Source organism: Marmota marmota, unplaced genomic scaffold (assembly GCF_001458135.2).
Source record: "Marmota marmota marmota unplaced genomic scaffold, marMar, whole genome shotgun sequence".
Lineage (NCBI taxonomy): Eukaryota > Metazoa > Chordata > Mammalia > Rodentia > Sciuridae > Marmota > Marmota marmota.
The window spans coordinates 5599956-5624715 of NW_026000196.1; the positions used below are offsets into that span (position 1 = coordinate 5599956).

The 24760-nt window shown below is 36.4% G+C and overlaps 1 protein-coding gene and 1 pseudogene across 2 annotated transcripts in view; both read right to left on the reverse strand.

Moving 5' to 3' along the window:
* The window catches only part of Fanci (FA complementation group I), a 71162-nt gene extending 46843 nt beyond the window's left edge, over positions 1–24319 (reverse strand). Inside the window, exons 1-7 of one of the 2 annotated variants that reach the window (XM_015493080.2) lie at positions 24165–24319; positions 23476–23578; positions 8356–8428; positions 3025–3155; positions 2311–2467; positions 2153–2210; positions 286–327 (exon numbers count right to left, since the gene is read on the reverse strand). In XM_015493080.2, coding sequence (XP_015348566.1) covers positions 286–327; positions 2153–2210; positions 2311–2467; positions 3025–3155; positions 8356–8428; positions 23476–23559 — 545 coding nt within the window. In that variant the 5' untranslated portion in view covers positions 23560–23578; positions 24165–24319. Of the gene's footprint in view, positions 1–285; positions 328–2152; positions 2211–2310; positions 2468–3024; positions 3156–8355; positions 8429–23475; positions 23579–23675; positions 23879–24164 lie in introns of those variants that run through there. The other variant, XM_048790275.1, reaches the window with a different exon arrangement.
* LOC125612544 lies at positions 7221–7314 on the reverse strand (annotated as a pseudogene).
* Positions 24320–24760: the final 441 nt, after the last annotated feature.

Genomic DNA, 24760 nt, shown 5'->3' on the forward strand with positions numbered 1-24760 from the left:
CTGAGCAAAAGTGAGGCGCTAAGCAACTCAGAGATACCCTGTCTGTAAATAAAAAATACAAAATAGGGCTGGGGATGTGGCTCAGTGGTTGGGTGTCCCTGAGTTTAATCCTCAGTACCAAAAAAAATGAAAGAGGAGGTGGGGGAGAGAATTCCCTAAAAGAAAACAAGAGGTACCAATATGCTTACTCAGAGGACAGTAACCTTTGAGCTTGCTGTTTTTCAATTTCTAGCAGGTAAGATCACAAAGCAGAAGATAAAGAGAAAAAGGAATAATGATTCTTACTTGAACATGGAGGTGAGTTGGATTACATACTGCTGATCCCATCTGGTTCAAGAAAATGACAAAGAACATGAATTTATTTCATTTTAACTTATTTATACTTAATTTTGTAAAACTAGTGAAGAGGTAAAACAAAACTAGGGACATTTCAAGTTTAATTTTGCAACACTTGAAATCAATATTTTTAAAATACTATTTAGAACAATGATTTAAGTGTCAGTTTTTAACTTATCAGACTTAGAAAACCAAAGTTTGATGAGATTTGATTCCCAGAATCAAAAAATAAAAACCAAAACAAAATTCATGACACCCAGTATTGGTGAGATTATGGAAAATAAACACTATTCAAATACTATTTTAGGGAATGTAGGAGTCGATAATACTTATCAACTTTAAAAATGCACATAACCACAAACCCACCCAACTTACTATTTGAAATACATTCCATATACATGCTTATAAAAGATCATCTAGATGTATAAAAATAGAAATAATCCAACAATCGAACATTAATCAAATAATAGATTAAAATACTATGAAATCACTAAAATGAATTCAGAGTTGTATTTACATGCTGACATAAACAGATATGTTAAATGAAAATGAAAAATATAAAATATAACGTATACTGAATAGGCACCTTACCACTGGACTACTCCCATCCCTTTATTTATTTTGAGAAAGGGTCTCACTATTAATGCTTAGGGTCTCAATAAGTTGCCCAGGCAATCCTCCTAGCTAAACCTCTCCAGTACTAGGATTATAGGAGTGTGCCAACATAATCATTTTTAATAAAATCTTTATGTAATTAAAAACAAATGAACAGGGGCTAGGGTTGTAGCTCAGCACTTGCCTAGCATGTATGAGGCACTGGGTTCAATCCTCAGCACCACATAAATATAAATAATTAAAATAAAGGTATTGTGCCATCTACAACTAAAAAAAACCAAGCCAGGCGCAGTGGCACATGCCTCTAATCCTAGCAACTCAGGAAGGTGAGACAGAAGGACTCCAAGTTCAAGGCAAACCTCAGCAACTTAGTGGGGCCCTAAGCTACTGAGACCCTGACTCAAAATAAAAAAAGGGTTGGAGATATGACTCGGTGTTAAGCACCTCTGGGTCAATCTCCAGTACCAAAACAAATAAACCAAACAAAAGAAGAGATGGACACATTAATTATAAGCCTAAAATAATTTACATCACGGCTCTTACATAAAGAAGTCTTGGATATTCTCTTATTCTTTTTAACATACTCAAGTATAAACACTGTAGTATGTAACTTAGTGTTCACTTTATTTTACCGACTATATAGTAAAAATTTCTCATTTTTGAAGTATGCCTTTATATATTTCATTCTTAATAGGTATAAATTTCATAGTGGCTATACCTTAACTTACATAGCTTAAATGTCAGTTATGGTGTGCTCACTTGGGTCATAAGTTTCCGTGTTGAACATATTCATGTGTAAGAATTTTTTATATACTGGTGTCTTAACTAGGTAGAATCCCAGAAATACAATAATTGATTAAAGAATACAAACATTACTTTTGTATTCTATTCCCTCAAAAAAAAAAAAAATTTTTTTTTTTTTAGGGGCTGGGGAGATAGCTCAGTTGGTAGAGTGCTTGCCTTGGTTCAATCCCCAGCACCACCAAAAAAAAAAAAACTGAAAGATGTAACATCAAGACAACTTTCTTAGCCTTAAGGATCTTGGGACTCCAAATAATGCTACTATGTTAAAATGAACGTTAATATGCGTGTTTAAAAATGGCTTAAAAACCTCACAAATGTAAATTCCTGAAATAAATGACAGTCATTTTTTGTCCACTTGTAGTTCTGAGAAAGTTATACATCAATGACAAAGACTGACCTGCCAGAACAGAGGGTATTAATCAACTGCTTCTGACATTCTTCCCCACTCAATTCACCTAGAAGTGCAAAACACACTGTGAAACAAATCTGATTATGTGGAAAAAAAAAAAAAAAATCTGACTAGAGAAAAAGTCACTAGAATTGGAAGAAAATCACCTTTTCCATAAGACAGATTTTCCTTTTTAGTAGCCAAGGCAGTGAGAATGATGGGCAGTAACTCCAAAGATTTTCCATTCACTAGGCTGCCCTCTTTGATAGCACCAATAAACTCATTGGCTAATTCAATCAGTAACAGTCCTGGGAAATGGTAAGCCTAAAAGTTCAAAAAGAAAATCTTAAGTAGAAATCCAGTGTTTGATATCTCTAAGTAATAAGTCTTTGCTGGCAAACTGAATTGATGTTGAGACCCAAAACAGACCCTATAAAGGATTCACAGAGGGCTAGGAATAGTTCAGTTGGTAGAGTGCTTCCCTCAAATGCACAAGGCCCTGGGTTCAATCCCCAGCACCACAAAAAAGAAAAGAAAAAAGAAAAAGATTCACAGAATCAAGTTGCTATATTACATATTTGTAATTGTAAAGATTTCAAAGGCTAGAACCCTTCATCAGTTCCTTAATGTTTTCAAATATATCAGCTCTTCAAGGAGATATATGCTCAGGGTAACAGAAAGGTAATATATACATCTAGGTGGTTCATATCCCTTCATCCTAGGTGGTTCATAACCCATTTGTTTGTTTGTTTGTTTTGTTAACATTAGCTCTTATTCATAAATAGAAACTATCCTAGGTTTGGCACAAAAGTTTTCCCTCCCTCAACAAATTATAACCTTTCAAAACAACTTTCCCCAAACAATTCTATCTTCCATCTTACCTCCAACATTAGTAATCCAATGATTTCAGATGCTACTTCTTTCTGTAAATCTCCTGATTCTACCAACTGGATACAACAAGTGTATACCTTACGTCTTCTAAGTGCTCCACCTTCCTCAGAGCAGGGAGAACCTTTAAATATATGGTAAGGAACAAGAAGGAAAAAAAAAAGTCTAACAAGGTTAAAGGGTAAATAAGAAAAACAAAGAGCTTTATAGTTTATAGAAACAGAATTATCAAACTACTGATTATTATCAGCAACACGTAGGGGCTTTGAAAAAACATGCTCAATGTAACCAAAGTAAAGGGACCGAAATAACATCTTTTCTTCTTCCACCTATTAACTTAAAAATTACATAGTACAGGGGGCTTGGGTTGCAGCTCAGTGATAGAGAGCTTGCCTTGCATTTGTAAGGCATGGGGTTCAATTCTCAGCACCACATAAAATAAAAATAAAAATAAATAAAGGTATTGTACTCATCTACAACTAAAAATAAATAATAATAATAATAATTATTATTATTATATAGTACAGGAGGAGGAAGCCTTCTAGTATAACTTGCAGCATTTGGGGAAACTGCAGTAACCCTAATTTAATGCCTTTAATATACTTCATTTCAAATTGTCATCACTAAGTGATATCTATAGGAACAGCAAAGTAACAGAATCCTAGAAATGTCTCTCATCTATAAACAATAAAGGAACATTGACAGAAATAAGCAAAATCAACCTTCCAGAGCTCTGAAAATTAAGCAAAGGATTCCAATAATCCAGAAAGTGTCTACTCAAAAAAAAAACAGTTGAGGGGCTAGGATTGTGGCTCAGCGGTAGAATGCTCACCTAGCACGTGCAAGGCCCTAGGTTTGATCCTCAGCACCACATAAAATAAAATAAAATGAAGATATTATGTCCAACTACAACTAAAAAATATTTAAAAATAAATAGATAATTAAATAGAATAAAGATGTTGTGTCCAACTACAACTAAAAAATAAATATTAAAAAAACCTTAAAAGTTATTTAAAAAAAGAAAAGAAAAAGTTGAATCTCGGTTAAAAACAGCAAGCTTTGTGGCATTTTAACAACACTTCAATCCATTCCTCATCCCTATAATGTTAAAAATGGAACGACATCACATGCTCATGGAATGGAAGATATGAATTAAGATAGCACTGCTGGTGGTGCACACCAGTAACCCCATAACTCAGGAGGCTGAGGCAGGAGGATCACAAGTTCCAGGCCAGCCTTAGTAAGACCCTGTCTCAAAATAAAAAAACAGCTAGGATGTGACTCACTGGTAAAGCACCTCTGGGTTCAGTCTCTGGTAAAAAGATAACTTTGCTTCTCAAATTCATGTAAAAATTCAACAAAATATCTCTAACAACCCAACTTCCTTTTTTGCAGAACAAGCTTACTTTAAATTTATATGGAAACATGAAGGACCCACAATATCTAAGACAATCTAGAGAAAGCAGCACAAAACTCAAAAAGATTCACAGTTCCTATGTGCATAACCTACTACAAAACTGGCTTTAAACTTTCAATTTTCCTGCCTCAGCCTCCAAAATAGCGGAAATTACAAGCGTGTGGTATGACACCTGGCTCAGGCAATTTTTTTGGTACCAGGAATTTAACCAGGAGCGCTCTACTACTGAGTCACCCTGTCCTTTTTACTTTTTATTCTGAAGCATGGTCTCCCTGAGTTGCTTTTAGGGCCTCACTAAATTTCTGGGACTGGCTTGGAAGTTTCAATCTTCCCGCCTAGGCCTCCTGAGTCACTGGGTTTACAGGCATGTGCCACCACTCCCAGCTCAAGCAACTGATAAGTGTTAAGTGGAGGGATAAAATAAAACTGAACCTCTACCTCCTATCATACAAAAATCAACTTGAAATGGATAAAAGATCTAAATGTTAAGAGCTAAAGCTATAAAACTCTCACAAGAAAACACAGGCACAAAGCTTCATGTTCTTGGTTTAGGTAATGGTACATGAGATATGACACCAAAAGCACAAACAAAAAAATAAGTGGATGTCATCAAAATTAAAAACTATGAGCTTCAAAGAACACCATAAAAGGACAAAAAAAAAAATAGCCAGGCATGGTGGAGCACCCCTGTAATCACAGTTACTCAGGGGGTTGAGACTGGAGAATCCAAGTGTGAGACCAACGTGGACAATTTAGTGAGACCCTGTCTCAAAATAAAAAGGACTGGGCATAGTAGTTGCACACCTGTAATCCCAGCAGCTCAGAGGCTGAGGCAAGAGGTTTGCAAATTCAAAGCCAGTCTCAGCAACTTAGCAAGGCCCTAAGTAACTCAGCAAGGTACTGTCTCTAAATAAAATATTTTAAAAAAGGGTTGGGGACAAGGTTCAGTGGTTAAGCACCCTGTGTTCAATCCTTAGTACGAAAGACAGACTTGTACCTAAAATATATAAAAAACTATTACAACTCAATATTTTTTAAAAATCTGATTTTTTAAAGAGTAAAAGATTTGAAGAGACAATTCTTCAAATATATACAAAAGATCAGTAAAGCACATGAAAAGATGGTCAACAAAATTAACATCACAGAAATGTAAATCAAAGCCACATACCACTTAAGTACAAATAATTAATAACAAGTGTCGAAGAGGATGTGGAGAAATCAGCATCCTCATACAGCCACTCTGAAAAATTTGGCGGTTCCTCAAATAGTTAAGCATAGAATTACCACATGACCTAGAATATTCCCCCTCCTGAATATATACTCAAGATAAATAAAAGCATGTGTCCACACAAAAACTTGTACATAACTGTTCACAGCAACATATTATGGTCAGAAATAGGTCACCAACTCATGAATGAAAAAAATTTGCTATATACAATGGAATATTATTTGGCAGTAAAAAAAATAAGATGCTACAACCTAGATGATGTGTAGATAAGTAATATTCAGAATAGGCAAATCTATAAAGACAGAAAGTAGATAAATGGCTTTTTAGAGCCAGGATGGACTGGGTAGAGAGGTAAAAACTAATGGTACAATTTCTTTTAGGGGTAATGAAAACTATTTAAAATTCACTGTGGTGATAAATGCACAACCCTGTGACTACACTAAAAGTCATTGGATTATGCATTTTAAGGAGGTGAACTGGACATGACAATTACCTCAATTAAAAAATTTATACACTTTTGGGCTAGGGCTGAAGCTCAGTGGCAGAGCACTTGCCTAGCATGTGTGAGGCACTGGGTTTTGATTCTTAGCACTATATAAAAACAAATAAATAAAATAAAGGCATTCTCTCCATCTACAACAAAAAAAATTTTTTTTAATTTATATACTTTAAAAAGGTAAATTTTTTTAATATATGGATTATCACTCCTTTTTTGGGGGGAACTGACCACCTCACGCATGCTAAGTAAGTGCTTTATTCAGCCCCCTATCACCCAGCTTTTTTAAGTCAATAAATTTTTATTTAAGGAATTTCCCATTGTGATTCCTTTACTGTCCATCTCAACAATGCCCTTTTTTAAAGAACATGCTTAGGGGCTGGGGTTGTGGCTCAGCAGTAGAGTGCTCGTCTAGCACGTGCAAAGCACTGGGTTCGATCCTCAGCATAAAAATAAATAAAATAAAGGCATTGTGTCCAACTACAACTAAAAAAAAAAAAGAAAAAGAAAAACCGATGCTTAATCTAGTTGCCCCATCAGCATGCCACCATTCTTTTTTTTTTTTTTTTTTTTTTGGGGCGGGGGGGGCGCTTCTATTTTGACTTGAATTATGGACAATACTGATAATGATTTCATAGTTCTCCATCTAAGATATGTGGGATCTAATTTCTTCGGGTAATTGACTTTAGGATCACTTTTGGGGTAGATCCATCTGTTTGGTTCTCGATTGCTGACACCTTCCTTAAACTTCAATGAGTTCAAATCATACTAATTTCTATTATCACTCTCAGGAATAGTGCAGATGTGGAATATGCCAATTCGACAGGCAAACATGATCCAACACATTAAGATATATTTTCAACTCCATGAATCATTCTGAAGATAAAAGCCTCTAAAAAAGCCATCTGACCATATCACAATATGAAAACTGGAATATTGAATCAACGTAGCTGAGATTCTCTCAATACCTGTGCTTTTCATCAATCCGTTAATCTTAGAACTATCCTTTTTAGTTATCAATATCCCATCATTAAGCTGTTTTAGGTATAATAGTCCTGCTTATATGTATCAAAACTCAAACTGAACAATGAGTTTTGGGTTGCAAAAAAGGCTATGTTTTGGGCTGGGGTTGTGGCTCAGCGGTAAAGTGCTCGTCTAGCACGTGCAAAGCACTGGGTTCGATCCTCAGAACCACATACAAATAAATAAAATAAAGATATTGTGTCCAACTACAACTAAAAAATAATTTTTTTAAAAAAAGCTATGTTTTTTGCACTTGTCTTTGTCCAAAAGGTATACAAAAACACAAGTGCTCCCCACCTGGCTCTTTTGAGACAGGTCCAGTTAAGTTGCACAAGCTGGCCTTGAACTTGTGATCCTCCTTCCTTAACTTCATGAGTAGCTGGAATTATAGGTGTGCCCCACTGCAATCAGCTTATATCTCAGTTTTTAAAATGTCATCATTAGTTAGTTATTGGTCATATACCTAATAAGAGAACTAAAATGATTAAAAAGGTAGTTTCCACAATACTTGATAATTCATGCAAATTTAAGGCAAGGTTTTCCAAAATCTATTTTTAAATATAGTCACAAAATGGGAGTTCTAGTAATTTGTTCCAGGATTGTCTAACAAATAAACCATCAAATGCCACTGATCATCCATCGTTCCCTTTTCTCTGGTATTTCTACAAAATATTTTGCAAGTTTCCATGAGAGTTTAGTCAACCAATTTTGAAATTTCTTTTATGAATAAGAGGTTGGGCGCAGTAGCACACGCCTGTAATCCCAGGGGCTCAAGGCTGAGGTAGGAAGATCCCAAGTTCAAAGCCAGCCTCACCAAAAATGAGGTGCTAAGCAACTCAGTCAGACACCGTCTCTAAATAAAATACAATATAAAGCTGGGAATGTGCCTCAGTAGTCGTGAACCCCTGAGTTCAATCCCTGGTAACCGCCCCCAAAAAAAGGGAAGAAATCAACAATACAATCTCAGGTAGCCACTCCAACTCCTTTTAATAAAATAGTTTAGTATTCTAAACAGGAAACTGCTGCTTTAGTTGCTTCTGTGAAAGACCAGAATATGTTCTAGTAGCACTTCAAATAGTAAAAGAAACAATAATTGCCAAAGGTAAACAAATCTACCAATGAACACAGTACAAAAAAAGTAAAATTAATTAACTCATTACCTTTGAAGATGGCTCTCAGGAGTGCTCCAGGAGCATTTCCTTTCACTGCTTGATTCTGAAGGAGATTAGTCAACTGCAATGAAAAAAAAAAAAAAAAGAAAAAGTTACAAGACTGGTCACAGCTCCTCTATCCCAAAAACCTAAACACTCAAGATGGAAAAAGCACTCATCTGTCTGGTTCAGATCATTCAGAGACTTCAATTACCTGAAAATAAACATACAAGGGATGAGACTCTAACTCAGTGATGGAGTGCTTGCTTCCCATGTGTGAGGTACTGGGTTCCACAAAATATAAACAAAGAAAATAAAGTTATTACTGAGCCATAACCCTAGCTCTTTTTCTATTGTTGAGACATGGCCTCACTAAGTTTCTTAGGGCCTTGCTAAGTTGCTGAGGATGGCTTTGAACTTGCCATCTTCAACCTTACTGCCTCAGCCTCCCAAACTGCTAGAATTACAGGATTGTGCCGCCACACCTGGCCTTAATTTTTATTTAGAACAAGGTAGCGCTTAACAGGATCGATGGCTGTCAAGACTAAAATCTATTCTACAAACATTTACTTAGCAGCACTTTGTATTGTATTGTTTTGAGATTAAATTCATCAACAAATATTTTTGGTGTATTTTCTTCTTCCTAGGGCCAATACAATAATGAACAAGGGATGTGCACATGGTAATTTTACTTGGTTTCTAACAGGAGAAGAAAGGATGACAGAAAAAAACGTAATGGAAACAAAAGGATGAGGTAGACAATAATTTCAAAAAGGGAGGCAACTTCAGTTAGAGTAGTTTTAAGTTTCTCTTATATAAGTGACATTTAAGCAGAGACTTGGAGGATAAGAAAGAGCTAGTTATACAAGGGGAGGCAGTAGGAGACGAGGTATCATCACTGCAAAAGCCCTGAAGGAGCAAAGACCTTGGCCTATTCAAGTACCTGAAAAAAAAGACCAAGATAGGTGGAGAGTAGTAAGAAAAAGAATGCCAGAAGATGAGTTTGGAGCAACAGGCAAAGGATTATTATGAAAACTTTTACAGGCTATGGTAGGAATCTTAGATTTTAAGTATAAGTTACTAAATGGGGGGAAAATGGAGTGATACAACAGATATGAAGTCAATTTTGCTCCTTGTGTAGAGAATGGCTTGTGGGGATATTCACGAGTAAAACAGGGATATCTGATAGGAGACTGCTATTATGTTCCAGCGAGAGAGAACAGTGGCCAAAAATCAAGATGACAGCAGAAGAGATGTTATAAGCTGAAATGTGCCACCTCAAATTTCATAAGTTCTAACCCCAAACACCTAAAACTATGACCAAAATTGGAAGTCAGGTTGTTTTGAGCCCTAATTCATTGTAACTGATACCCTTTTTTGTTTTAGTTACACATGACAGTACAATGATCTTGACATATCATACATTTGAATCAGATGGGGTATAATTTCTCATTTTTCTGAGTGTACAGGTTGCAGAATCACGTTGGTCATGCAGTCATACATATACATACAGCAATAATAATGTCTATTTTATTCTGCTGTCCTTCCTATCCCCCCTTCCCCTCCCCTCCCCTCCCCTCTCTCTACCCAATCTAATGTGACACTTTTTATTCCCCCTCACATAGTCATACATGTATTCTGTATAACAATGAGGGTCTCCTTCCATCTTCCGTGCAATTCCCCTTCTCTTTCCCTTTCCCTCCCACCTCTCTTCCCTATTTAGTGGTAATCTTCTTCTCATGCTCTTCCTCCCTACCCCATTTTGAGTCACCCCTCTTATATCAGAGAAGATATTCGGCCTTTGTTTTTTAGTGATTGGCAAACTTCACATAGAATAATCTGCTCTAACGCCATCCATTTCCCTGCAAATGCCATGATCTTGTTATTTTTTAGTGCTGAGTAATATTCCATTGTGTATAAATGCCACATTTTTTTAATCCATTCATCCATTGAGGGGCATCTAGGTTGGTTCCACAGTCTAGCTATTGTGAATTGTGCTGCTATAAACATTGATGTGGCTGTATCCCTGTAGTATGCTGTTTTTAAGTCTTCTGGGTATAGTCCCAGAAGGGGAATAGCTGGGTCAAATGGTGGTTCCATTCCCAGCTTTCCAAGGACTCTCTATACTGCTTTTCAAATTGGCTGCATCAATTTGCAGTCCCACCAGCAATGTGTGAATGTACCTTTTTCTCCACATCCTCACAAGAACTGGTTATTGTTTGACTTCATAATGGCTGCCATTCTTACTGGAGTGAGATGGGACTAATACCCTTTAAAAAGGGGGAAATCTGGACATAGACAACATGTACACAGGGAGAATGTCAAGGGAAGACAAAGACAGAAAGCAGGTGTCAAGGAACATCAAAGATTGCCATCAAACCTGCAGAGACTGGAAGAGGGAGGCAGAACAGATTCTCACAGCCCTCAAAAGGAACCAACCCTGCCAACACCTTGATCTTGGACTGCTAGTTTTCAGAAACTTGAAATAAACTGCATTTATTTGAGCCATCCAGTTTGTGATATTTTCTAACACAGCCTTAGCATACTAGTACAGGAGATGAAGAAAAGTAGATAATTTCAAAATATATCCCAGAACTAGGAATAGAAATTCTTCATAACTTGGTAGGGAAGGGGTATAACCAACAAAAACTCCTAAATTTATGGCTTAAACAACTAAATGGATGGATGATCATAACATCCAAAGAAAATGGTGAAATTTTGAGATCTAAATCACCCTGAAGATTACCAAAAGAGATTTCTGGGCTCTACCCAGTTTCTGATTCAGCAGGTCTTTCATGGGCTCCAAACCACTACTCTGAGATATTCAAGTGGAGATGCCAAGTAAACAACTAGATATATCCAAATGGACCCCACAGGAGAGTTCCATGGAAATAGATAAGAATATCCAGGAAGATTAACTTGAAGACAAGATAAACACCAACAGTTAGTCATTAAAACAAAAAGTTATACAAGGGGAGGCAGTGGGAGACGAGCAAAGCAAGTGAAGTCAGTAACCCACGAGGACAACCCAGAGAGAGGAGTGTCACAGAAGTCAAGACTAATAATAAACAATGAATTTGATCTCTACCTCACCTACATAAATGTGGTCTTCCTAACCAGAGTCCATCTCTCCTTTCTTAAAGGTATAAGAAAGTATCTGACTGCTTTTATCTGAACTCTCCAAATGAGAACTGGTTCTCAGGGATGATTATTATCCTCCAGGAGAAACTAGACAATGTCTGGAGACATTTCTGACATCACAATGAAAGGGTGCTACTGGAATCTAGTAAACAGATACCAGGAACCCTACTAAATATCTCATAATCCACAGAACAGCTGACCACAAGAAATTATTATCCAGTCCAAAATGCGAACAATGCCAAGGTTGAGAAACTCTTGAGGTTTTTCCAAAAAGTTCAGTTTCAACACAAGTCAGTATGGCATAGAAAATAAAAAAGCTGTACCCAGAATTAGAAGACCTGAGCTATGAATTCTAGCTATGCCATCTACCAGCCATATAACCTCAGGTTAGTTATTTAAACTGTTACATGAGATCATTTCCTTAGCTCAAAGGACTAAGATGATGACTAGAGGACCTTGCATAGGGCTCAGTTTACAACAGGCATTCAACAAATGTTAACTTCTTTTCCCTCTGTCCCCTACTTCCTTTCCTTCTCCCTCAATTTATCATATCTTCAATCTTCCTCTTAAACTTTATACAGCTATGCTGTTTGGTACTGGGGAATGAACCCAGGACTCCACATATCCTAAGCAAGCGCTCTACCACTGAAGTAAATCTCTAGATCTTTTTATTTTTAGATATTGTCTTGCTAAGATGCCCAAAATGGCCTCAAACTTGTGATCCTATTGCCTCAGCCTCCCTAGTAGCTGGGCTCACAGGTGTGTGCCATTGATGCCTGGCTCAGTAATGCTTTTAACTTCATTTAAAAATTACAAGTAGACTAAGATTAAGTATTCTTGTTACTTTAGAATTATCACTGGCAATCTAGAACTACCAAGTTAACAGCACAGTCCAAATAAAGTATAAATTGAAAAAGAAAAAAAGGGCTGGAGGTATAGCTCAGTGGTAGAGCACTTGCCAGCATGTACAAGGTCCTGGGTTTGATTTCTAGCATCACAAAAATAAATTCTTATTTTGTATAGTCTGATGTTTCCACATGGTTAGACTGAGTTTATGGAATCTTAGCTGGAACACAGGTGATAGTGTATTCTCAGAGGATCACATGAGGAGGCACATGGTATCTATCTGTCCGTCACTTGGGATATCAATTGTAATTAGTAAGGTGTGTTGCCAGATTTCCCCGCTTTACAATTATTCCCCCCTCTCTTTGCAACCAGTAAGAAATTTGTAAGGACACACTTTAAAACCATGCAATCATCTTGCCACTCATCTAATTTCCCCTCTATATGATGAAATAGCCCAGCACAAAACTATCTCTGCCAGGTTATTAAAGTCAATATTACCAAGAATGACAATCATGAGCCCAGTGATATATACTGAGAAGGGCATCACCATTTTTGTGATCCTTTCATCAGGGATATAGGGCCTAATAATAATTAGCCCATAGCAAACAGGCTCTAAGACATTAAAAAAAAATAATAACTTATGAATACTCTCCATGACTCTCAAGATCAAGAGTGACATAAATTAATTCATCAAAGTAGCAGGATATAAAATTAACACCCATAAAATCAACTGTGTTCCTAAACATCAGTAATGATAAACTGAAAAAGAAAACAGGAAAACTACCCAATTCACAATAGCCTCGAAAAAATATATAATATTTGGGAGTCAATCTAACAAAAGAGGAGAAAGGCCTCTACAATAAAAACTATAAAATGCTAAAGAAAAAATTAAAGAAGACTTAGAAAATGAAAAGATATTGGATAGTCAGAATTAATATTGTCAAAATGGCCATACTACCAAAAAGTGTTACATAGATTTAATGTAATTCCTATTAAAATTTCAGTGAGGTTCTTCATAGGAATAGAAAAAGCAGTCATGAAATTCATTTAGAAAAACAAGAGGCCTAGAATAGCCAAATCTATCCTCACAAAGAAAAGTGAAGCAGGAGGCATCACAAATACCAGACCTTAAATTATACTATAGAGCTATAGTAACAAAAACAGCATGGTACTGACACCAAAACGAGACATGAAGACCAATGGCATAGAATAGAAGACACAGAGACAAACCCACATAAATACAGTTATCACATACTAGATAAAGGTGCCATAAACATTCATTGGGAGAAAAGATAGCCTCTTCAACAAATGGGCTGCGAAAACTGGAAATCCACATGTTGCAAAACGAAATTAAATCCCTATCTCTCACCCAGCACAAAATTCGACTCAAGGATCAAGGACCTAAGCAGTAAAAGGAAGAAAAAGTAGGCCTAAATCTTCATCACATCTGCTTAGGAACCAAATTCTTCAACAAGACTCCTAAAGTGCAATAAAATAAAAAATCAATAAACGGGATGGCATCAAACTAAAAAGCTTCACAGCAAAGGAAACAATCAAGAATGTGAAGAGAACCTATAAAATGGGAGAAAATTTTTGCCACCTGCACCTCAGATAAAGCATTAATCTCCAGAATACATAAGAACTCAAAATACTTAGCACCAAAAAACAAATTACCCAACCAATAAATGGGCAAAGGAACTGAACAGACACGTCCCAGAAAAAATATAATTGGTCAACAAAAACACAAAAAAATGCTCAACTTCTCTAGCAAGTAGAGAAATGCAAATTAAAACTTCACTGAGATTTCATCTTACTCCAGTCAGAATGGCAATTATCAAGAATACAAGTAACAATAAGTATTGGCAAGGATGTAGGAAAAAGGTACACTCATGCATTGCTGGTGGGACTGCAAACAGTGCAACCATTTTCGAAAGCAGTATGGATATTCCTCAGAAAACCTGGAATGGAACCACCATTTGACCCAGTTATTCTATTCCTCAGCATATACTCAAAGGACTTAAAATTAGCATGCTATAATGACCCATCCACATCATGTTTATAGAAGCTCAATTCACAATAGCTAAGCTATAGAACCAAACTGGTGCCCTTTGCCCTTCAACAGATGAATGGTTAAGGAAAATGTGATTATACACACATACAGACAGATAGATACACACCCACACCCACACACACACACACACACACACACAGGAATATTACTCAGCCATAAAGAAAAATGAAAATTTTGGCATTTGCCATTAAATGCCTGGAACTGGAGACTATCATGCTAAGTGAAATAAGCCAAACCCCAAAAAACAAAGAGGAGATATATTCTCTCTGATATGTGGATGCTAACACACATGGAGGGGGGTGTAGAAGTACTCTGGATTAGACAAAGGAAAATGAAGGGAAGAGAGGTTGGGAATAAGAAGGACAGTAGAATGAATCAAACATTACTTTCTTATATTCCTATATGATTACATAACCAGTGTGACTCTTATGTACAAACACAAGAATGTATGTATGTCAAAATATATTCCACTGTCACGTATAACTAGAAACAACAAATAATAATGAAAATAAAAATAAAAAACAAGACAAAGCAAAAAAACAATCAATAGTGACAAGGAAAAGCTGAGAATTGTTGCTGACTACAGATCACGGAAAAAGGACAAGTACGCATGATATGGAATTCTAAAACATTAACATTAAAAAAAAAAAAAAAATCAGCCAGGTACGGTGGCACATTCCTGTAATCCCAGCGGCTTGAGACTGAATCAAGAGGTTCAAAAGTTCAAAGCCAGACTCAGCAACAGTGAGACGTTGAGTGCCCGTTGAGATCAATCCCTGGTACCTCTCCCCCAGAAAAAAAAAAAAAAAAATCAGTGTGCACATATGAATAACTAACAATAATGAATTCCACCATTATGTACAGCTGGAATGCACCAATAAGTCAGGCAATCCCAGCAGCTCAGAAGGCTAAGGACCATCTTGAGTTCTATGCCAGTCTCAGCAACTTAGTGAAGTCCTAAGCAACTTAGCAAGACCCTATCTCAAAATAAAAAAGGCTGGGGATGTGGCTCTTTGGTTAAGTGACTGTGGTGTTCAATCCTGGTAACCAGAACAAATAAATTTTAAAAACCCTGGATTGAGCATCTACTGATACATCTCACCTGATAACCTTGTCATCGTGATTGCAAAATGCTGATTTTCCAACTCTAGCACTGTAAGCAAGAGATCTCCCTTTTCTTCATTTTAAAAAAATGATAAGAATGGGGGCTGCGGGTATAGCTCAGTTGGTAGAGTGCTTGCCTTGCCTGCACAAGGCCCTGGGTTTTTGATCCCAGCACCAAAAATAAACAAAACAAACAAACAAAAAAGATTAGTAGGTCTCCTAAATGTTTTCCAGTAGTTCACAACTGAACTTACTAGTACAATAACCCCAGACTGGCCCAGTGGGAGTCCTTTCCAGATGGCCTTGTGACCATATTGTCTTGAGCACTTCTTACTTCCTGGTCAGTAAAGTTTTCCAAGTTCATCTTGTATCCATCCTGCGCACCCATGAAATCTACCATTAAATGCCTGGTTCCCTTGAGTGGGGGAATGATTATCAGAGAGCAAATAATTAGATGACACATGTGCTTATGGCTACTGTGGCATCTTTGCTTTTTGGTTATATATATACACATACATACAAAAATAAACAAGCAAAAGTATGTATATACAAACACACATTTGAGAAATCCTAAGTGTACACCGATACTTTTATTTTTTTCTTTCCTAATATTTTATTTTGAAACAGAGTCTCACTGGCCCAAGCCAGCTTTGAACTTGTGACCCTTGTGCCTCAATCTTCTGAATAACTAGGATTATAGGCATGACCACCCCCTCAACCAACATTTTCATTTCTAATTTATTCCCACAGGGTTCTTTCCACCCTTCCAACTTTCCATATTTGCATGTGCCTTCTACCACCTTCTACCCTAACTCCAGATGTCAACATACATACTCATCCAAAACGGTTCCCAAATTGTTTCACCCATATTAAAACAATCAATCCTACTAAAGAGTTCAAGTTTATATGCATTCCCCCCCACCCTGTCCAAGATAAGTTATGGTATTATTCCAAAGTTTTTTCCTGTAAAGACACACAGACCTTGTTTTATATAAAAGGTAGTACGATACACATTTTGCACTTTGCTTTTTTTATTAAATATTTATTTATTTATTTATTTATTTTAAGGAGAAAGAGAGAGAATTTTAATATTTATTTTTTAGTTTTCGGCGGACACAACATCTTTGTATGTGGTGCTGAGGATCGAACCCGGGCCGCACGCATGCCAGGCGAGCGCACTACCGCTTGAGCCACATCCCCAGCCCTGCATTTTGCTTTATTCACTTAATTATATCTTCTGGAAATCACTCTTTCAGTTGTAGATCTCTTCCTGATACTTTTTTTTACAGATTCAAAATATCATAACGAATAACATAAGTGTATATTGCTGGAGGTATATCTTTTTTTAACTCTAATTTGTTATTGACAGCAGAATGCATTATAATTTATATTATACATATAGAGCACAATTTTTCATATCTCTGGTTGTACACAAATTAGAGTTACATCATTCATGTCTTCATACATGTACTCAGGGTAATGATGTCCATCTTATTCCACCGTATTTCTTACCCCCATGCCCCCTCTTTCCCCTCCCTCCCCTTTGCTCTGTCTAGTTTGTCTAATCCTTTCATGCTCCGCCATCAACCCCACTATTAATCAGCCTCCTTATATCAGAGAAAACATTCGGCATTTGGTTTTTTGGGATTGGATAACTTCACTTAGCATTATATTCTCCAACTCCATCCATTTACCTGAAAATGCCATGATTTTTTTCTTTTAATGCTGATGGTATTCCATCATGTGTATATATATACCACATTTTCTTTATCCATTCGTCAACTGAAGGGCATCTAGATTGGTTCCACAGTTTAGCTATTATGAATTGTGCTGCTATAAACATTGATGCGGCTGTGTCCTTATAGTATGCCGTTTTTAAGTCCTTTGGGTATAGACTGAGGAGTGGGATAGCTGGGTCAAAGGGTGGTTCAAATCCCAGTTTTCCAAGGAATCTCCATACTGCTTTCCATATTGGCTGCATCAATTTGCAGTCCCACCAGCAATATATGAGTGTGTCTTTTTCCCCCACATCCTCGCCAACACTTACTGTTGTTTGTATTCTTAAGAGCTGCCATTCTGACTGGAATAAAATAAAATCTTAGAGTTTTGATTTGCATTTGTCTAATTGCTAGAGATGTTTAACTTTTTTTTTTTCATATATTTGATGACTGATTGTATATCATCTTCTGAGAAGTATCTGTTCAGTTCCTTGGCCCATTTATTGATTGGGTTATTTATTTTGGTGTTAAGATTTTTGAGTTCTTTATATATCCTAGAGATTAGTGCTCTGATGTGTGTGTGGTAAGAATTTGTTCCCAATTAGTAGGCTTTCTATTCACTTCACTGATAGTTTCTTTTGCTGAGAAGCTTTTTAGTTTGAATGTACCCCATCTATTGATTCTTGGTTTTAATTCTTGTGCTATAGGAGTCTTAGTAAGGAAATCGGGGACTAATCCAACATGATGGAGATTTAGGCCTACTTTTTCTTCTAATAGGCACAGTGTCTCACGTTTAATTCCTAGGTCCTTGATCCACTCGGAGTTGAGTTTTGTGCATGGTAAGAGATAGGGGTTTAATTTGATTTTGTTGCATGTGGATTTCCAGTTTTCCCAGCACCATTTGTTGAAGAGGCTATCTTTTCTCCAATGTACCTTTTGGGCGCCTTTGTCTAATATAAGATAACTGTAGTTATGTGGGTTTGTCTCTGTGTCCTCTATTCTGTACCACTGGTCTACAAGTCTATTTGGAGGTATACCTTTAGGGTAAATTCCTAGAAATGGGATAACTGGGTTGGATGCAAATACTTATGTAGTTTTTTTTTTTTTAAATATTACCAAATCCTAATAAAGGTCAAATCACTTTTCATTTCTACAAACATCACCTTGCCAACCAGCATGTTGTCAAGTAGTTCAGTTTCTACGGAGAAACATTATGTTTTATATTTCTCCTGCTATGAGTGTTAAAGGCCATTTTTACATGTTTCTGTGATTATTCTGTTTTTTTTTTCTATAGGATTAAATCTTCTCTTATTATAAATTAGGAATTTTGAACTTTTAGCTGTGATTTGTTGTAATTATTGCCAAGTTTGTCAGTTATCTTTACTCAGTTGATGCTATTTTTAGCCAGGCAAACTTAAATTTATATGTAGACAAATACGTCAATCTTTTATTGCATCTAGATGTTGAGCCATAGAAGGCTTTTCCTTGCCCTGAGGCGAAAGAGGAATTAATTATGTCTTCTTCTACTATGTATTTAGATTTTTTTTAATGTTTATTTTTTAGTTGCAGTTGGACATAATACTTTTATTTATTTTTATGTGGTGCTGAGAATTGAACCCAAGTCCTCGAACATGCTAGGCAAGCACTCTGCCACTGAGCCACAACCTCAGCCCCATAGATTTGATTTTTACATGTAGACCTTTTGACTAATTTGGAGCTCACTCTCAAATATTATGAGGGTTGGTCTAATTTTACCAATGTCTACACAGCTGTTTCAACATTTATCAAAGGCTATCTTTAACCCAGTATTTTGAAATGCCATTTTTTCATACACTAGATTTTACATAGTTGGCTCTATTTTGAGACATTTAAGAGACATTATCTATTTTATCCACTATATTTTATTCTGTTCTTGCTATTGTATTCCATTATCTGATCATCTATTCATGCATCAGTACCACCTCAATTATAGAAGTTTTTATGGTGTTTGGTATTTGATAGGGTTAGTCCTTCCTCAAAACTCTTCCTTTTCAGTGTTTTCCTTAACTATTCCTGTGTTTATTTACCTACATGATTTTTATAGTCAGTTAACCTAATTTCACAAAATAGCTCACTGGAATTTCAAACCTCATTGCATCAAATTCATAAATTAACTCAGGGAAAACTGACATCTTGATGAGATTGATATTCCCTAATCAAGAATAAACGATATCTTTCCAGTTGTCTATTTTTACATCTTTTATGTGTTTTATAGTTTTCTTCATACGGGAAGAGATATTTCTTAAGTTTATTACCACTTTACCTTTTGTATTACTATCATAAATGTGACTTTTTCTTTCACTATATCTTTTAACTGGCTATTGTATGTAGGAATACTATTGACTTTTACATATTCATTTTATATTCTGCTACCTTGATGAATTGTTCATAGATGATTTTTATCACTGATTCCCCAGGGGTTCCCAAGTATACACCTTCTCTAGGCTAACTGTATTAACTAACAGATCAGAACAACCAGATCTACATTAAACCACAGTGGAGACAGCAGCATCATGGCTTTGTTCCTGGCCTTAATAGAAAAGCCTCTACAGTTTCCCATTAAGATTCTCACTCTAGGGGCTGGAGTCATGGCTCAGTGGTAGAGCGCTTGCCTAGCACCTATAAGGCACTGAGTTTGATACTCAGCACCACATGAAAATAAGTAAATAAAGGTATTGTGTCCATCTACAACTTAAAAAAAAAAAAGATGCTAGAGTCAGCATCTATGTTTTATCATATTAAGGAAAAAGCCACCCCGTTCCTGCGGTCTCAAGTTTTTATTAGGAATGGTTGCTGAGTTTTGTCAAAGGTTTTCTCTGATCTAAATCATAAGGTCTTTATAGTAACACACTTTCTAATATTGAGATAACCTTTATTCTTGCCATTAAAACCCTCCAGGGATAGGCACAGTGGTGTACATCTATAATCCCAGTAACTCAGGAGGCTGAGGTAGGATTACAAATTCAAAGCCAACTCAGCAACTTAGCAAGGCCCTAAGCAACTTAGGTCCTTTCTCAAAATAAAAAAATAAAAATAAAAAAAAAGTAGCTCAGTGGTAAAGTGCCCCTGGACTCAATCCCTAGTACCAAAACAAAAACAAACCTACACCAGATCATGGCATGTTGTTTTTTTATTTTTGGTACAGGGCACTCACTGAGCCACATCCCCAACCCTTTTTTGTACTTTATTCAGAGAGAGATCTCACTGAGTTGCTTAGCACCTCACTTTCACTGAGGCTGGCTTTGAACTCACAATCAGCCTTCTCAGCCCCTGAGATTACAGGCATATACCACCATGCCCAGCTGGAGTATTGTTTTTTTAATATGGTGTTGAAATCTGTCCTGATATTTAGGATTTTTTTTGTCAATATTTGTGAAATTAGCTCATGATATCCTTTTTCTACACTATCTTTATCACGTATTAGGGTATGAAAGTTACACTCGATTCCAAGATTTTAGAAGTCTTCCTTCATTATTTAAGCTCTGAAACAATTTATGTAGTCTTAAGACTATCATTCTGATCTCTAAAACTTTGTTAGAAGTCTCCTGTGAAACTATTTGGACCCTGGGCTGGAGCATAGTTCAGTGGTACAGCACCTGCTAGCAAGCACAAGGTCCTGGGTTTGATCCCCAGAGGGGAAAATAACAACTACATGGGCCCTGGGTGAAATAATTCCTTAATAATATTCTTTTTTTCTATGGAAACTGGCCTGGTTATACTTTTCATCCCAAAATGGGTCAATTTTATCAAGCTGTATGTGCCTAAGAAATTATCAATTTCCTCCAGGGTTTCAAATTTATGTGCATTCATATAAACAACTTGTCTCTTATCATTTCTTATTTTGTGGCTTTTTAGTTTTTTCTTTATTCCATTGTTTTGATTAAAATTTTTAATGGTTTTTCTTTCAAAAAACAAGAATTCTTGATTAGTCTGATCTATTATTTTTCTATTATATTAATTTCCATTTCTATTTTTAGCAGTTGTTATGGTTTATGAGATGTTCCCCTTAAAAGTTCATGTGACAATGCAAGAATTTTCAGAAATTAACCTAAATCAATGGTTAACCCATTTGGTGAATCAAGAACTTGAATGGATTACTGGTTGGTAACTAAGCAGGTAGGGTGTAGCTGGAAGTAGGTTACTAGGGGATGCCCTTGGGAATTATATTTTGTCCCTTACACTCTCCTCCTTGGCTGCCATGAGCTAAGTAAGCTTTCCTCCATCATTCACTTGCCTAGTCATGCTCTGCCTTCCCCTCAGGTCCAAAGCAATATAGTGGGGTGTCCATAGACAGAACCTCTGAAAACCGTGAGCCTAAAATATTTTTTCTTCCTACAAGTTTTCTTGTTAGGTATTTTTGTCATAGTGCAAGAGGAAAAGTGGACCAACAGTAGTTTTTGTGGCTTGTTATTGTTTAAAGCTCTTTTTTCTAGTTTTTTGAGTTCACAATTTTTTTAATATTTATTTTTTAGTTTTAATTGGACACAATATCTTTATTTTACTTTTATGTGGTGCCAAGGATCAAACCCAGTGCTTTGTGCATGCTAGGCAAGCACTCTACCACTGAGCCACAACCCCAGCTCCCACAATTTCATTTTCACTTTATTTTTATTAATATATGTGATATTTAACAATATTTTAAAGATTTTTTTTTTTGGTTCAGGAATTTAACCCAGGGTGTTTTACTACTGAGCCACACCCCCAACCCTTCTAATTTTTTTTCCTTAGTTGTAGACGAACAGCATGCCTGTATTTATTTTTATGCAATGCTAAGGATCAAACCCAATGCCTCACACATGCTAGGCAAGCACTTTACAACTGAGCTACAGCCCCAACCCCCTTTTTATGACTTGAGACAGCGTCTCCCTAAGTTACTTACGGCCTAATTTACTGAGGCTCACTTTGAACTCATGATCCTTCTGTCTCAGCCTCCTGAGTTGCTGGGATTACAGGCATGCACTACCACGCCCAGCTCAAGGATTCTGATTTGCAGTGTTTTCATTATCATTATTTTTTTCAGAAATCCTGTAATTTATTTATATACCTCTTTTCACTTGAGTTATTTAGTTGTATTTTAGTCAGGGTAGAAAGACCTTTATGGTTTGTTTCATTTTTCATTTCCAGTTTTACTGCACTGTCATCAGAGCATGGTATGTAATATTTCTCTTATGGGGTCTACCAAGTTTTCTTTGTGCTCTAGTACTCCACATAACTAATATCTATGAATGTTCTTCTATGTTCTTAAGACACTCTTTTAAAAAAGTACTCTCCACAGGCTGTAAACATTCTTCATATTTTCCACCTCTTTACAATCTGTAATTTATTTTTCTGTTATATAATATTATATTTAATAATATAGCTTTATATTCCATTTTATTGATTTTTTAACTGTGTTTATTTATTAAACCATCTACTGAGGTTTTTGTTTTAAGAAAATTTTTTTTTAATTCATTCTTCTTGTTTTATGGATTCTATTCCTGCACTTACAGCTTTGAATATGTTAAGTATCTGTTAAATATTTAAATTTACTTTCAGATTGCTCTATTTTCTCTAGATTCTTAAATGTGCACCTAGTTTCTATGACTACAACACCAGCACATAACAATTCCCTTAAAAACAAAATATAACAACTTTATATGTGTTTAAGGTTCATCTTGAGGAGGTATTCTTTTCCAGGCAAAAATCTGCTCAAGCTAAGACCAATTATTATAGAAAAGGGAGTAATATATTGGGCAAGAAGAAAAAAAAACTGAAAAGGAAGATTAGAAAGAAATAACAGCCTAAGGTATGGGTCATTATTATTACATTTTATAATCATGTACTTAAAGTGGAGACTCAGGCATTAATTTTCTCTTTTACTAATACTTTAAAAATATTTTGCTGCTTATGAATTTATTTTTGTTAGAAAAATATAAATCCATAGCTATAGCCTGGACATTTTTCAAACAGGGTCCATCTGAGGACCATAAAAGTATACTAATTTGTACATATGCAAAAGCAATTGTATTTGCATGCTATTTTAGGTTTAAATTTGGTCACAAATGTTGTTAACTTGTGCATTTCACTCACTCTCCTCTTTACATCTATGATTTGTTATCAAATAAGATCTTTTCTCCTAAGGAGAATGGTATGAAGATAAAGCAGCAGTAGAAGAAGTCTTCTGCATTTGTTGACATTTGCTTTTAGCAGAACATGCTTGCCAATACTCACATCATCATCTTTCAGGGTTTGAAGAAATTTCTGCAGTTTGTCTGCTGTCTTTTCTGCTGCTAGACATAAAATTTTCTGATCCATTTTCACTCATATCAGGGAACTGTAAGGGTGAAAAAATGTCAGAGCTGGATGAAACTTCCAGAAGTAAACAAGCTTGATTTTTCCCCCCTTTATTGTCTTACAGACAATACACTTACTGGGCAGTCAACCGATGAAGTACTAGTACGAGTTGGTGACTATCCTAACGAAAATAATCTCAAGAATTCCCTGGAATCTCCGTATTAGGAACTTGTAATCTAATCAAGTGGTTCAATAATTTTTGCCCACGTTTTCATAATCTACTCAGCACACTGCCTAGAACCAAACATTGTCAAATATGTAATACATTATAAATATAACACACTATATATTATCATAAATACGTAATAAAGTAATATTTGATAAATGATTAAAAAGTGGAAATGCTAAATTCCAACTAAATAGTATAAAAAATAAAAAGTAAGTGGAAAAGCTAAAAATAAGTGGTCAGCCGAGTATATGGAATACTCGGGAAGGAAAATATTGCGAAAGCCCAAGCGCGCGGCGGGAAACCGCGGGCACGGCGGAATTCCCAGCCATAGAACCTTCAAGAAGGCCACGTTAAAACAAAAAAAAAAAGAAGGGGGAGCCTTCTTGTCCTAACAGACCTGCGTCTCCCAAAGACCGAGCCCCAACGCCCGGCAGCGCGCGAAGCAGCTCCACGAAGCCACTTCAGCTTCGCCGCCGACACAAGCTTCCAAAAAGCCCGCTTCCGAAAAACGCCACCACACTTCCGCCACCCTCAACAACAGGTCCCGCCCCCGCGGCTCATTTCCGCCGTCTGGCGCCGGTGGATGGAATATACCATTGAGGCCTAGAGGGTGGGGGGATCCTTCCGTCGATTCCACTCACAGTCGGAAAGAGGCGCACAGAGCAAGCGCAGTGCCTGGAGCGTTGTGCAGTGTAGTGGAAGTAGTCAGTGCAGGAAGGAATTATGAATGGATGATCCCTCAGGTCTTTGGATTGAAAGCAGCTGAAAAACAAGTGGGTTACATGCTCCACCTGTGTTCTGGAGCAGAAGCCCTTCCACCCTTGCGTAATCTGAGGGTTTAGCTCACAACCTGGCCGAAACAGTTAATGTTTAATAAATATTTGCTAAATTAATACATGAAAACTCATAATGTAGCTCAATGGTAGAGCATTTGCCTAGCATGTGCAAGGTTCTAGGTTTGATCCCCAGTACAAAAAAAAAAAAAAAAGAAAA